Below are 14,544 nucleotides of genomic sequence, written 5' to 3' on the forward strand. Positions count from 1 at the left end.
AAAGGGCAGCAAAGCCAGACCTAGGATTCAGGAGGGGGTGGGGGGTGGGGGGGATTTTCTGCTCTCTCTGCCTCTGTCCCCACCCTCTTCTGCTGCTCCCCATTCTGGGTCAATCTACGGCTTCAGCAGCCCCGAAGCCTGACAGTTCCAGCTTCTCCCTCTGCCCTTGCCCACTCCTACCCCCATGAAGACTGGGCTAGAAGGCCGGCTCCTCCCAGATCTCCCTTCCTGGGCCTCGGGGCCCTCAATCTGGCCGACCTGCCGGCTCACATTCAATCCTGGTCCACCCCAACTGGGCCACATGCCACGGGCTACCATTTTGCACACTCTTATGGGGACTTCCTGGGCTTCTGTCTCCTCTGCTAATAGATGACTTGCACCCTGAACGTTCAGATACCACCTGCGTCCTGCAGCGTCGGGTCACAGCCACCAACCAGCCTGGCTTTAGGAGCAGGTCCCAGGTGGCAACTACTGCTTCATCTTCCATCAACTTACGAAGGTTAGGGATGCCTCCAAGAGCTCTAAGAGACCTCTGCACTGTCTCATGATTTGTCACCACAAATGGAGGGGAGACAAAGTGTCCAGAGACGGCTGACTGCACACGCCCTGAACCCAGGGCAGAGGCTGCAGGACTGGGAAGTCTTCCTGGGGCGATGCTGGCAAACTGTGGCCTCCTCTTTGGATATTACAGGCCCCCTTCCTCCCCTCCCCTCCCCTCCCCTCCCCTCCTCATGAAGCAGTGCCAGTAATCTCCACAGCAGGAATGTCACCCCTCTCACCCCACTTCCCTTCCGCCCTTTCTCCTTTTACGTTCAGCAACCGTAAGAACAAATGCCGACCTCGACTAAGACCAAATGCATCCCCTGTCTGCAGACTAAGGATCTTGAGATCTTAATCCCTCTCCCCATCATATTTCATTTCCCCTCCGACCATGTAAACAGGGCTGCCACAAGGACCCGAATCCTTGAAGGGCTGGATGTGAGCTGGCCAAGGACTCAAGGAGTAGAGGGCTTGGAGAAGCCTTGCTGCTAGGCCTTAAGAAGTAGAAAAAGACCCGATCTGTTCAAGAACCACAGGAGGAAGACAGGAACAAGGAAGAACGGTAAGACTCCCTCCAACCCTGATTGCATTCTCTCTCACTATAGTTGGACACTATTAAGAGAGATCTCAGTTGGGAAGGCTAGAGCTGAGGGTGGTGACCCAGTCCTGGACTGGGGGAGCAGGGAGTGTGAGGGGAGGTGGTGGTGGCTGATGGCGGGAACATGGATCCAAGCCCTTTGGCAACATTGAAAATATGGAGCCCTTCTCTTCCTGGCCCCCACGCTATCCTGCAGACACAGCCGTGCTGTGCCGAGCTGTCCGAGGCCCTGTAATATCAACTCAACAATGCATGTTCTACAACTACGGCTACGGCTACCAGTACATCTACTACAGTGCATGCATTTAGTTCAGTCCCACAGAGACATACAATCTAAGAACAGGCAGGGGGTGTGAAATGTTTTACTGGACAACAGGTGTTTCAGAGTTGTAACTAATAAAAAAAAAATCGAAAACGAAAGTGTACAAAAAAAGACATTTCTCGAGAGTTGGATATGAGTTTGTTTCTTGAACTGTTTCATCTGAACAAGCAAAAACATGCAAACCAGCTGGTACTAACAGGAAGCTGGACACTGAGAGAGGATTAATAGGTGTGGACAAACCTTCCCGCTGAGCGTGCTCAGAAGAGTGTTTGAGAGGAGGTGTGCAGATCCTAGTGTAAGAGAGGCGGGAGAGTATGCCTCAGAGACACTCTCACCGCAGCCCCAACCAAGCAAGAGAAAAGACAACAGAACATGACTCTCACACTCACCACCACCGTCAGGAGCTCATGTCACTAGATGGGAACAAAGCTGGCAAGTGTAAAGCACAGTAAGGGGTCCTGGCTGGGCGGGGGCTGGGCTGGGGCCGGGGCCTAAGACTGATACACGGACCCACCCGCGATGCCACCCAGAAATCCAATAGCCTGGAGATTCGAACCATTTCCCTCATTTGTCCGGGGGAGCCGTTTACCAAACTGGATTTAGGTTTGGGGGAGGGGCATGATGGGGCCACTGGAACTGAATGGATACGATCAAAATAAACAAACAAAGTCTCGACTGAGCACAAGAAAAGATGACGTTTCAAACTTCCGGGTGAAGGTAAAAGAAAAGTGACACTGATAGTGAAGTCATCTAGGAGTCGCCGGGACCTCCCCCTGGGGGTCACCCGAGCCCACCCACCTCAGGTCCGGGGCAGGCTGGCCCAGAGAAGTCGGCTGAGGTGGGTGCAGAGCTCCAGGCCCAGGGCCCTCCTACCCTGACACCGTAGCCCTGACGGATGCCGTTGCCCAGCTCATCAGAACCGAAGCTGTTTGCTTCCCACCCCATGGCCTCCGGCTGGAGCTTCTGCTCAGGAAGCTCCCCCGGCGCGTCATAATAAGGAAGGGAAAACCCACACAAAACTGTGGAGCTGGAGAAAAATGAAAGTGCAAAGAGGGCCTTTCATAGTCCACCTGATCTCTAAGCCAAGCCTGAGAGCCCCTGGGGAGCAGAGGCCCTGTTCCCCACTGTTCTGAGTCCCCGGCCAGATTCAGCATGGGACCAAGCCCAAGGGCGGCACTCCACACACTCCCTAGACCAGCTTCTCCCTATGAGAGAATGCAGTTGAACTTGTAATGCCCCCCAACAGCCGAGGCTGCGTGGGGTGGGGGGGGTGCTGGGGGGCTGAAGGAGCAACCCTGTCCCCGGGGGAGGAGCTAGGATGGGTGGGGCAGGATTGCAGGAGGCGGTGAAGGTAGACCAGGCAATCAGCCCTCCGTGAGCCCCCCTGCTGGCCTGGGCCGATGCGCACACCCAAATAAGTCTGTGTAGCCCCTCCCATACATGCCAAAATGCCACCCAGGGGCCACTATGACAGGTAAATAATTGGCCATCCTGCCAGACTTGGAGTCCAGATCATTTTCTAGGGGGAGGGAGGGAGGAAGGGGAGAGTCTTTACAGGTCAAAATGCACTAAGAGAAAGACAGGTGGAGATCTTCCTTCCCCAGCCTTGTAACCCGGCTCCAGGTTCAAAGCGGGTAGGGGTGGGGGCCGAGCTACCCTGTCTACACGTGGGCAGGTGTCTTCCAGCCTGGGCAGTGTTCTGACTTTGGCAGGCACCGCCTGGTCATCGCCCTCGGGCACACCCAGGCTGCACTCGGGGGTGCCCTACAGCTTCCTGGCCGAGCCTGCATCCTGGGGTGGCACCTCCGAGCTGAGGGTTTACTCCTGGCACTAACCCAGGCTGGTGTGGGCAGGGGGTCTGGGAGCACACTCCTGAAGAGAATTCACTAACAGTGCGGTGATGAGCATGGCTGACCTCGAATGGCCTGTGGGAGACTTGGCTCCTGATGGAAATGGCTACAAATAAAACACCACTGGTCCTGAAAAAAAAAGGGTGGCTGGAGATGGCTCTGACCTTTGGGGTTAGGAGTTAGAGGGGATGGGTGGCACTCCCGCCTGGCTCTGGGGGTCTGGGAGAGGGCAGGGGTGGCAGAAGGGGGCAGAGACCATGGGGAGACCACTCTCAGACTCTCAAAGAACCCCATGCTGCCCTTTAAACTTGCCATGAAGTCAAGGAGAATGGGGGTGGGGAGAGAGGCAGGGTTAATTTTGGGTTAAAGTTTAGTTTCATAATCCAAGTTACAATAAGAAAGAAACTGAACGGAGAAAACAACAACCAACAACACTCAGAAATCTCAGGATTTTTCTTTTTGTTGTCCCTTCCCCCAGGCACAGGTAGGACAGAGGCTCGTTTATCGTGATACCAAAAAGCTCTCAAGTTAAAAAACCAAATGGAACAGGGAGACACTAGGCAGCTGTGCAACCCGCCCCCAGGGCAGGGGGACCAAGAGACGCTGGCCAGAGGGCCGGTGGGAGCCTCGGCGGCCGGCTGCGCGGGCGGGAGCCGAGGAAAGGCGCCCGGTGCCCCGCCCAGCTCTCTGGCTAACGCCCTCAGCAGCCCCCTGAGAATTCCCTGGCCCCTCCAAACAAGCCCCCGGCGGGTGGCTCAGGGGAGTGGGTCCTTTGTAGCTTGAGGCAGTGCCAGTTTGCATGGAACGGATTTTCACTGACATTTCCAAAGGGCCTCACTGTGCCAGTCTCTTACCACCGAGGGTTTAGGTCTTTTTGGCGTTTGCCCTCTGGGCTTTTAATGCCCCATTTCCTGGTACCCTCAGCAGCACCTCCCTCCCCCGGCCCTCCTCAGAGCCCTGTTACATCAGACTAAACTTCCCTGGGTGCTCCAGCGGCCTGGCCGCGGGGTGTTGGGGGAGAGCTGCAAACCATGGCTCCCGGGTTTAGGAGGTGGGGGGCCTCTCGGTGGCCTGGGGGATGGGGGAGCACACAGCAGAAGCCCTGCTTGCTCAGGAAGGCAGAGGGCATCTGGGGGAGAGGGACAAAGGCCCAGCTCCAGCCTGAGCCCACAGTGCCGCTGGGGAAAGGTTCCCAGCTCACCCCAAGGGTCCCAGACCCCCTCAAAGGTTGCATTTGGAGACCAAACGACCTGGGCAACCTCATGGGAGGGAACACCCCAATTCCCTTGGCGGCTAGAGTCTCGGAGCTCTCTGGTCTCGGCTCAGAAGAGAGTCTGGGATGGCCCGGGGGCTTCAGGAAGAGCGGCTTCACGCCCTGGGGTCAGGGTTGGCCTCACGTGTGACCCTCAGGGACTCGGGGTTTAGCCCTGGATCAGCGAGCCCCCTTGCCAAGGGCAGCAGGGGCCAAAGCGGTGGGTTGCTCCCAGGCCAGGACCACACGGATGGACTCTGAGTCTCCCTTGGCAACCTAGAGCTTCTCTGGCTGGGTCAGAGACTCGAGGCAGGGGGCCTTGTGAACCAGCAAAAGCCAAGGAGGGAAATGCCCACGGGTGCCCTGAAGCCGGCTGTCAGGTGAAGGGGCCCGTCCGAAGTCCACAAGAAATCCATTTTTCTCTTTCGAGGGAGGGAATCATCATCTGCCTTTGGTTTGCGGTCCCGGGACTGACCCCCCGCTGGGGCCGCCCCCCGCCCCCCTCCGGGCTGTGCTGAGAGTGGTGGGCAGACGCAGCTGCACATCCAACAGGGCCTTTACCTTCCCCTGCACACTGGGCATGCCTGGGAGCCGCCGGGCCCGCACACCTTCCTACCTGATCCTCGTGCTGCCGCCACCGCTGCCGCCGCCACTGGTCCATAAGCCGCTGCCGGGAAGCCTGGCAGAGAGAGAGGAGCTGGGGTGAAGGAGGGTCCTGGAAAGGGCCACGGACAGACGCGTCTCACAGGCCATGTCCCCCGCCCCGACACAGAAGACAGGGGTGGGAAGGGATGTCCGTGGGTCGGCCTTTAGGAGGGACATGGATAAGCGGCGCTCAGGCTTCTGGAAGGCACAGCATCTTTAGGTGTGTTTGATTGCCACACATTTGTCACCCGGGAAACTGGTTCTAGACGGCACACCAAAATAACGGAAGGGAATGAAGAGTAACTTCTCTCGAGAGCAGGGCGAGCTCCCTGCGGCCCCTGCACGGGCACCTTGGTGATTCCCCAGGGCCTATCAAGAGCTGGGTGGGGTAGAGCATGGCCCGGTCACAGGCAGGGGTCCCTGGGGTGCAGTCAGCCCTCAGCCATAGGCAGGAGGCCCTGAGGGTGGCCTCTTGACACTACAGGCACCTTGGCCGGGAGACGGCTTAAGCCTAGCCGTTCTCCTGAGGCCTCAGGCTGGCTTGGCCGTCTTGACTCCACACTCCAGTGCCAGCAGCATCACGGCCCCGTGCCCAAGGGTGAAGCATTCTGGGGGGCCAGCTCGGGGAGGAAGTGTGGGGCCGCAGAGACGACGTGGGGTGGGCCTGTGGCTCTGGAGGCACATTAGGGGGATCTAGATCTGGCCCTTCTGTCTGAGCTCCACCATCCCAATCAAGGTGGCACTGAAGGGTCTCCTGGGGGTTTTGATCTGACAACGCACCAGGCAGCGAGGCTGTCCCAGCAGTGGGACTAAACGTCAGAAGGACAAGGTGACCCAGCGTGGCTGCAGAGTGTCCAGGTGAAGGAAGAGGTGGGCACGTCCCCTCCCCCGGGCTTCTTCCGGCCACTAGCCTGTGCACGCACAGCCACGCCCTGGGACACACACAGACACACTCCCCCACGCGTGGGACAATCTACCTCCAAGCAGACCCGTGTCCAGTGCCTGTGGTTTTAAATGATGTGCCGGAAGCCAGCAGCAAGCAAACAGCCCAACGGAGGGGCTCAGCGTTGGCCACTGAGCCTTCCAGATAAGGAGCTGCTACAGGACGAGGGCGGTAAGGGAACATGCACCGGGGAGCAGGGGAGGAGAGAGAGGAGAGAGAGGGCCGTCCCCCAAACACAGCAAACTAGAAGCCCGCTAAACTCTAAGACTATTGCCCTAGCTACACAGAACTACTGGGGAGGAAAGAAGTTCAGAAGGGAAGGAGCTATACTAGAAACGTCAGGCTAAGCTACTTCAAATGCCAATGAAAAGAGACATACTTGCATTTAAATATGGTAATAGGGCTGTTGAAGGGGGAAAAAGAAAGATCCAGGTGAAATAAATGTACACAGCAATGACCCCGACAAGACCAGGGAAGGGACTCCCCCACCAAGTCCCCTCCCCATTTCTTCCAGGCAGGATCTAGATTTCTGAAGATGTGGGTGCTTGCGCAAAGTGCTGAAGGAAAATAAGGAAGATGTCAAGTTATTTCTCCCCATCCCAACGCTACACCAGGCTCTGCTGCAGGCCCGGAGCAGGGCTCAGGGGACCCTGAGGGAGAAGGAAGAGGGCGGGGACAGGAGGAAGGTCCTTATTCTTTTGTACTCTCTCACTTCTTACTTGAAACAGGTTTCCTTGGAAGCATGAAAAAAATGGTGGTGGGGGGGAGGGAGGGGGGACAGAGCTGGGGGAGGGGAGTTGAGTCGGTAAGAAGACTTTTAACAAAAGCTCTCTTTTCTGGAGTTGAGTGCATTTTGGACAAAAAGTCCAAGAGAAAGAGAGAGGAAAGAGGGAGGAAAAAAAAAACCCTGATCCAAGAAAGGAAATCCATTATCCCTAATCTCAGATAAAGGCTCCTGCTGGAGACTGCTCAGCAGATACTGCTAAGGGCTGAATTTAAACTCAACCATCAAAATGGGGCTAAGCGGAGTGACAGGTGTTGGGGGCGGGGGAGCAGGGGAGGGGAGCCCCCCAGTGTGCCCAGAACAGCAGAGACAGCCCTCACAGCACCCACTCTGTGGCGACACAGCCCGCCGTTCCCCCCATCCCCCCGTGCAGCCTGGAGGAGGAGAGAGCGCTGCCCCAGCATCCTGCCCCAGGGCTGTCTTCTTGGTCCACCTCCCCAGCTCCCTGCCATCCCCCTCCTGTTCTGGGAGGCCGCCCAGCCTCACCGCTCACCCCAAATACATTCTCCAGATGACCTGGCAGCTAAGCCGCTTATGCTATTTCTAAGGCCAATGGGCTGTCCTTGGTGGCGGGGCTTATGGGGGATGCGTGAGCACAGATCCAGGAGAGAGGTGTGTGTGTGTGTGTGTGTGTGTGTGTGTGTGTGTGTGTGTGTGTGTGTGTGTGTGTGTGTGTGTGTGTGTGTGTGTGTGTGTGTGTGTGTGTGTGTGTGTGTGTGTGTGTGTGTGTGTGTGTGTGTGTGTGTGTGTGTGTGTGTGTGTGTGTGTGTGTAGGTGCTGGGGCTGCCCCAGCCAGGGGCCGTCATGGGTCTACAGCTGTCCCCATGGAGTGCAGCCTGTCTCCAGGACGGCAGGAGGGACCTGGGGACCAGGAGCTTCCAGGGCTGGACCCGGAGGAGGTGGAAGAACAGGGAGATTCGGCTTGCAGCCTTGCAGATTCGGCTTCTGGTCCTGTGCTCAGCATCTCTCCCCAGGCCCTCAGGAGCCAGGGGTCACCTGCGGCAGACTCCCTCCTTGGGAAACCTCTTATTTTATTTTTGAAGGGATGGGGGTCTGGGTTGCCCTGGCAGGGGGTATCCAGGGGTTTACTGCAGGGCATTAGGCAGATCTGGCAGGGCTCAGGGCTCCTTGCTGGGGCTGAGGCCCAGGCAAGCGTGGCAGAGCCCCTGGTCCATGAGTGCCCGTGGCCACCCTAGCACCCCACTGCCCAGATGACCGTCCCCCGTCTGCCCGCTGGCAATGCGGAGAAGGGCTCCCTCCTCGACACAGCCTGTCTGGCCAACGCGTGAAGGGGGCAACCAGGCTTCTCCTCGTGAGGCAGGTTAGCCCAATAGCCAAGTGCACAGACACGAAGCCTGTCTGGGTTCAAATCCTGGCTCAGCCACTTACTAGCTGAGTGACTCTGGGCAAGCTGCCTTAACCTTCTGTGCCTTGGTGTCCCCATTTGTAAAAGAGATGGCGATATCAGTCAGAGATTAATAGATGCAAAGCGCTTAGACGAATGCCTGCCAGGAAGTAAGCTTCGACAAGTGTGAGCTCTCATTCTGATGAAGCCCCTCAGGTCTCTGTCCAGCCATCAGCCCTGCCCTCAAGACAGGGCTCTCCCTCACGCAGGGCTATTCCACCTTCTCCGGGGTTGGCCACATGGTCAGATGGTCATTAGCACACAGGAGGGCTGAATTCCTACTGATAACAGTGGTCTGGAATCGTTCAGGATGTCCCAACTTCATGATGTCATTTTAGTGCAGCTAAACGTCCATACCTCAAAATTAGAATATGCGTTCTTTTCAGCTCTAACAACTGGGCCAAGCTGGCTGGCGTGACCCCAGTGGCTTAATACCTCCCATTTCAGCAGTAAATCAGGCAGCAACGAGAAAAATGTTTTGCTAATAAAACCTCAGGACTTGAGAGCTATAGGTTTCTTACCTGGCGACTCAGGTGTTAGGAAGGTAGTATGCCCCTCCTGTTAGAGAATCTTGCATTCAAAAAGAGGCTGCCTGGGTACGAAAGAACGAAGCACTAATGGTGGCATTCCAGGCACGGGCAGGTGCCACGCCTCCTAGGAGCTGTCATTCAGACCTAAAGACCCAGTCTCACCAGTCTGGAGCTCCTCGCCCCACCAGCGCAGTAAAAGGATCACTGGGTTTGGCATCAAAGCCTGGCTGCCAGCCTCAGCTGCCCCTGGCTTGCTTTATAACTTGAGCACCGTGTTTCACTTCTCTGCGCCCCGGGTAACCAACTCCTGTCTCCTGCAAGGAGGTCAAGCCAGATGACCTCTAAAATCCCTTCAGCCCTGAGCCTGCAAGAGCCTGTCTTGCTGGTGTAAGAGGATGACAAACCCAAGTCCCTCTGTCACTGGAAAGCGGTGCCTCTGGGGTTGGCACTACCACACCTCTGGGGTAAGTAACTCATGTGAGAGCTGTTGCCATCCCACTGACAGTGAACGAGATGCTTTTCTGGACTTTCTGGATCTCTGAGAATTTAGTGCCAGTCAGAAGTCAACGGCACTTTTGGTTTTTTGGCGGCTTCTACGATGCCACACCTACTTTTTATTGCCTCTGTGGCACTCACCAGTTTTTGCCTTACCTAAGCACAGTTATTTTTACGTGCACATCTGATTTCTCCCGCTGGGTGGCAAATTCTTGTAGGGTGGGGACCGAGCCCCATGTCCCACTTGGGACCTAGTCCAGAGTCTGTCCCACCTTAGATTCTTGTGGAGCGTCAGCTGGTATGATGATGGTCAGATGCCCTAAGGTGGTGGAGGAGGGCCAGGGCTGGGAGGCACTGCTCTGGGTAAACTGAGCTGAAAGGCAGCACTGCCTGCATGTCTAGCTGCCTCTCCACTCCCGTGACCCTGCAGCCCAGGGGCAGCAAACTCAAATGCCTACAGGAGACGGCCGGCAACAACAAGAAAAAGCACCTGCTCTGTCTAGCGGACTATCCTTACCGCTGGCCGCTCACTGGACCACTTGGGGAGTTTTCACAAATGCTGAGGCCTGGGTCCCACTGTTGGAGATGCTGATTTATCTGGTTTAGGGTGCAGCCTGGACAGGGGGACCTTTAAGTGCTTCCCAGGTGACCCCAGGGTGCAGCCGAGGGGGAGAACGTTTGGTTTAAAGGTTTTCAAAAATTGCAAAAGGTTGGGGCTTCCCTGGTGGCGCAGTGGTTGAGAGTCCGCCTGCCGATGCAGGGGACACGGGTTCGTGCCCCGGTCCGGGAGGATCCCACATGCCGCGGAGCGGCTGGGCCTGTGAGCCATGGCCGCTGAGCCTGCGCGTCTGGAGCCTGTGCTCCGCAACGGGGGAGGCCACAACAGTGAGAGGCCCACGTACCGCAAAAAAAAAAAAAAAAATTACAAAAGGTTAAATTGAGGTGTACATCTGCGTACCCTGTCTCCCGCTAACCTTGTGGAAGGAAAGGCCCTCCTGAGAACACGGTGGAGAATCTAATCCTTGCGACCATCTCCTCTGAGATCCACTTCAGGGTCTCCGTTCAGAGCAGCGGGTTTCTAGCCTGGCTGAGGGAGCTTTAGCACACAAAGAATCAGGTAGGGCCTCTGTCTCTATCTTTTAGAGGCCTTCCAGATAATTCTGACGCATGCAGACATGCACAGGATTCCCTGTGGGATCGAGGGCAGAGAATCCTTGATGTAGAGGAAGTCTTGGGGTGTCCTTGGTTTATAGTAAACACTGAAGGGCCCCACTGTCCTGTCCACCGCGGGGTATTAGGTCACGGGCCTCTTACTTTGCATCCTCTCCCCTTCCCGGTTTGAGAAGATGCCGCCTGGGATACAGTTCTGGCTTGGTCACCACTTAATTCTGTGACCTCGGATGAGTGAGTTCTGAGGTTCCTTATGGCTCTGACACGCTGTGATTTCTGAGGGGAATCTTTATAAAACTCTCTCTTATAATGCTCACTACCAGGAAAGACAGTTTTTCCTACATTGTGCTTGCTTTAAGCACTCTCCACCCCCTTCCCCAGCACACCCTGCATCTCCAGGAGGCGTGTAGAGCTGCCCAGGGTCCCTCTGAGGGCGGGCACTGTCACCCACCTGCAGCTGCTCCAGGCAATTCCTCCTGCCTCCCTCTTCCTCTGATGCCTGGGCCCAGCCCCCAGAGATTCTGATGATATGTCTGGGTGCAGCCTGGACAAAGGAAACTTCCAGTGCTCCCCAAAGCATGGCCGGAGCTGAGAACATGGCTTTAGGCACTGCTTGCTGGGGTCCTGGGGAGGCAGGAAGCAGAAAGCTCTCCCTGGGGACTCTGGCCCGGCGTCTTTCTCCAGCGGGGCCGTATTACCTCCCAACAGAGAGCTGGAGCCCACAGTGCCCTTGCTCACCTAGAACTTTTGCAGGGACCGACCTCAGAGGCCTCCGTAACTCCCGACCCATTCTAAATATTTATTGAGCACCTACTACGTGCCAGGCACTATTCTAACCACTGGGGTCATAGCAGTGAACTAAACACACACACTCTCTGCCCTCACAGAGCTTCCAGTCACTAGTCCTGATGGGAAAGCGGTCTCCAGCTCCGGGCCCAGGCTGCACACAAACCAACTCCCCGCAAAGGAGAGAAAATTGGCTACCGAGAAGCAGGGTTTTGGGCTAGAAGGGAGCTCTGGCCACTCTGCCAGCGAGAAGGGGGCCTCTACCCCGGGCCCACCTAGCTTGCAGCCAGGCCCCTGACTGTGTGTACTATAGGGTCTTCTCATAGATGAGCTCAAGACGTGGGTGTGGCTACACCAAATCCTGCTTGGAGAGAGAAGCAGCGATCAGAAGACAGCCTTGCAGGACGGTGGAGGGTAGGGCGTGGCCATTCCAGCTAATTCTTTTCTCCAAAATCCAGCAAACAAAAGGAAAGGGAATGGAGGCATTCCCATGGCTATGATCTTGACCTATAGCCCCTAAAGGTCGTACCACTTCAATTCAGTTAAAAAAAAATCACCAAGCTAGGCCCTTGGTACACGTGACCAAGACACAGGTCCCTCAAAATTCTTTTCAGTCAGGACCGACCGAGCTGGGGACAAATCCTTCCCTTTCTGGGCCCTAAGGAGTTCTAGCTTTGGCCTGACTATCTGGGGCCTTGGGGACAAGGCAAGGTTTCTCCGCAGTGCTGGCCAGAGGGCCAGTATCGGGAATGGCTGATACATTACAAGTGCTCCGCCCTGGCTCCTGGCCCTAGGAGGACACTCTGTTCCGCATTGCTCTCTCTCTCTAGCAAGACTTCAAGGGTGAGAGTGGCCACAGGGAGTTCACTCCAAAGCCAGCCTTCGCCGCTCTGTGACAGCAGTTTGTGGTCCTGGCTAGCCCAGGGACACCCACTTGCCCACAGAACAAACGTCAGCCTGTCAGAGACCAAGACCAAGACCTTCAAAGTGAAGGCGTTTCAGACTGTAGTTTCTAAGGAGACATGAGCAAACTATCCTGAGAGTTTCTCCTTCTCTCCTGCACCACCCCTCCCCTCACTCTTCATAAAACTGCAATTTCTGCTTTGCAGACACTCTCCCACCTACCACCAATGGGTGTCAGGGCAAGCCACTGGTCTGACCATTGGTCCTGCTAGAGCTCACTGTGCACATGGCTTTTTGTTTTGTTTTGTTTTTGCGGTACACGGGCCTCTCACTGTTGTGGCCTCTCCCATTGCGGAGCACAGGCTCCGGACGTGCAGGCTCAGCGGCCACGGCTCACGGGCCCAGCCGCTCCGCGGCATGTGGGATCTTCCCGGACCGGGGCACGAACCCCCGTCCCCTGCATCGGCAGGCGGACTCTCAACCACTGCGCCACCAGGAAAGCCCTGCAGATGGCTTTTTACATGTCCTGTTCTCAAAGTTTCAGATGTCCAATTGCCAGTTAAAGAGTCAACATTTTGCATTCTCCGCATAGGATCTCTCCCTTAGCCATTTAAATCTAAATGGCCTAAACTCTCCTGGGCCTCCTCTCTTTGCCTACTTTCCCCAGCTTCGTTCTTCACGGGCCTGTGCAAGGGCTCGGCACAATTCCAAACACCAGCCCTATAGCACCCACGGCTGTGCACCAGGACAGCAAACCTTCAAGTCTTGAGCACCCCAAGACTCTTTGCTGAAAGATCCCAGGCTCCCACCTTGGCCCCATCACTAGCTCTGTGGGTCAGCTGACATCTGTGATCTCAAGCTCTCTCTCCTGTAAATGCAGTCCAGCACTTTTTGACCCCTGAGACAGGCTATTTTAGGTTTTGAATTGGGCACTGACTGACGGACCATGGGATGGTCAGGGGGTCTTGGGGGAGACTCCCGGGAGGTGAGGGGGAGGCATTCTGGGGGCTCAAGGCAGCTGCTACGTACCAACCGGTACAGAAATCATTAAAAATGTGAACAGCCGGCAGATCACGCCACTGCATGTCAGCCCTAGGTGACAAGGTGATGTGTAGAACCTTCTCTGTTCCTTTGTCTCCTCACCTTTAAAGCAGATGAGATGCGGAGAAGATGATCGTTACACTGATGATAAGAAGGGCAGCTGCCACTGGGGCGCCTTCCACGGCCAAGAGGCTCCCCCCGACCATCTCAGTGAGCCCCCAGTACAATACCCCCAGGAAGACGCTACTTGGTGAAGGACTCAGGTCCAGACAGTTAAGCTTAAAGGAAACCATGCACAACATGGCTAAAAGCAAGGTGGCAAAAATCCCATCTCCCACGCTCACTAGCTGTGCCACCCAAGACGAGTTATGTAACCCCGCCTTGGCCTCATTTGGCTCCTCTGTAAGCGCGACTAATGACCTCCTTTGAGGGCTGCTGTGAAATTCAGCGCGTTGGTGGCTCCGGTGCACCAGTATCTGGCATCGGGTGAGCTCTCAGTAAGTGGAATAATAACTTTTATTTCTATTTTTATTATTATTGCCCAAGGTAATAACAGTAGCGTGGTCTTCCTAGTCTAAAACCCTATTAATTTACACGACATTTCACATACAAAGGGCTTTAATAGATACCATTTATAATTTGCCTGTGAGTGATAAGGCTACGTCTTATCTGAAGTACAAGGTGGGTAATGTGACGGCAGGAGGCGAGGGGCTCGCAGGGGCTTCAGGGAGGGCCTGGCTGCGGTGGCTGAAGACCCCCGGAGCTCGCGCGTCAGCTGCGCTGGCGGTCGCTCCTGCCCTTTTGCCCTTGGATTTGTTCAGTCCCTCCCAGCTCCTCTAGGAAGGGCTCAGCCAGAGGGACCTCTGGGGGCCCTTCCATCTAGTGGAAGCCTGCTCTCTCCTCTGTTGCCAGCACGTGCCCCAGAAAGCAGGGCTATGTCTCTCTGCTTCGTCACTGTGTCCCCAGCTTCTGGGGCAGGGCTGTGATGCAGCAGGTGCTGGTAAGCAAGGGCGGAATGGGTGGAAGAGGAACGGATAGGTACAACAGGATGGGCAAGAAAGGGGCTCGACCTGCTCCAGGCCTTACCTGAATCCTAGCTCATTCCAGGGCGGTGCCAGAGGTCAGAGGAAGAGAGTGTGGAGAGGCCCTAAACCAGCTCCACTAAGAGAGATGCAGGACAGGCCCCACACCCTCCCCTGCAAACTCAGGCTTGCCCTGAGGCCTGCTCGGGCTCAGAGCAGGGCAGCAGGGCTTCCGAGGGGGGTCAGCAGCTGCACTCT

The 14,544-nt window shown here is 56.2% G+C and overlaps 1 protein-coding gene across 8 annotated transcripts in view; it reads right to left on the reverse strand.

Annotated features, from left to right (window-relative positions):
* MSI2 (musashi RNA binding protein 2) overlaps nucleotides 1–14,544 on the reverse strand; it is a 389,160-nt gene that overhangs the window by 25,190 nt on the left and 349,426 nt on the right. For 3 of the 8 annotated variants that reach the window (XM_060290138.1, XM_060290137.1, XM_060290136.1), the window contains exons 11-12: nucleotides 6,530–6,553; nucleotides 5,179–5,241 (exon numbers count right to left, since the gene is read on the reverse strand). In XM_060290138.1, the coding sequence (XP_060146121.1) occupies nucleotides 5,179–5,241; nucleotides 6,530–6,553 (87 nt within the window). Of the gene's footprint in view, nucleotides 1–1,700; nucleotides 1,751–5,178; nucleotides 5,242–6,529; nucleotides 6,554–14,544 lie in introns of all 8 variants that reach the window. The other 5 variants (XR_009560253.1, XM_060290139.1, XM_030881655.2 and 2 more) reach the window with 3 other exon arrangements.

The sequence above is a fragment of the Globicephala melas genome, chromosome 20 (assembly GCF_963455315.2).
Source record: "Globicephala melas chromosome 20, mGloMel1.2, whole genome shotgun sequence".
NCBI classification, from domain to species: Eukaryota; Metazoa; Chordata; class Mammalia; order Artiodactyla; family Delphinidae; genus Globicephala; species Globicephala melas.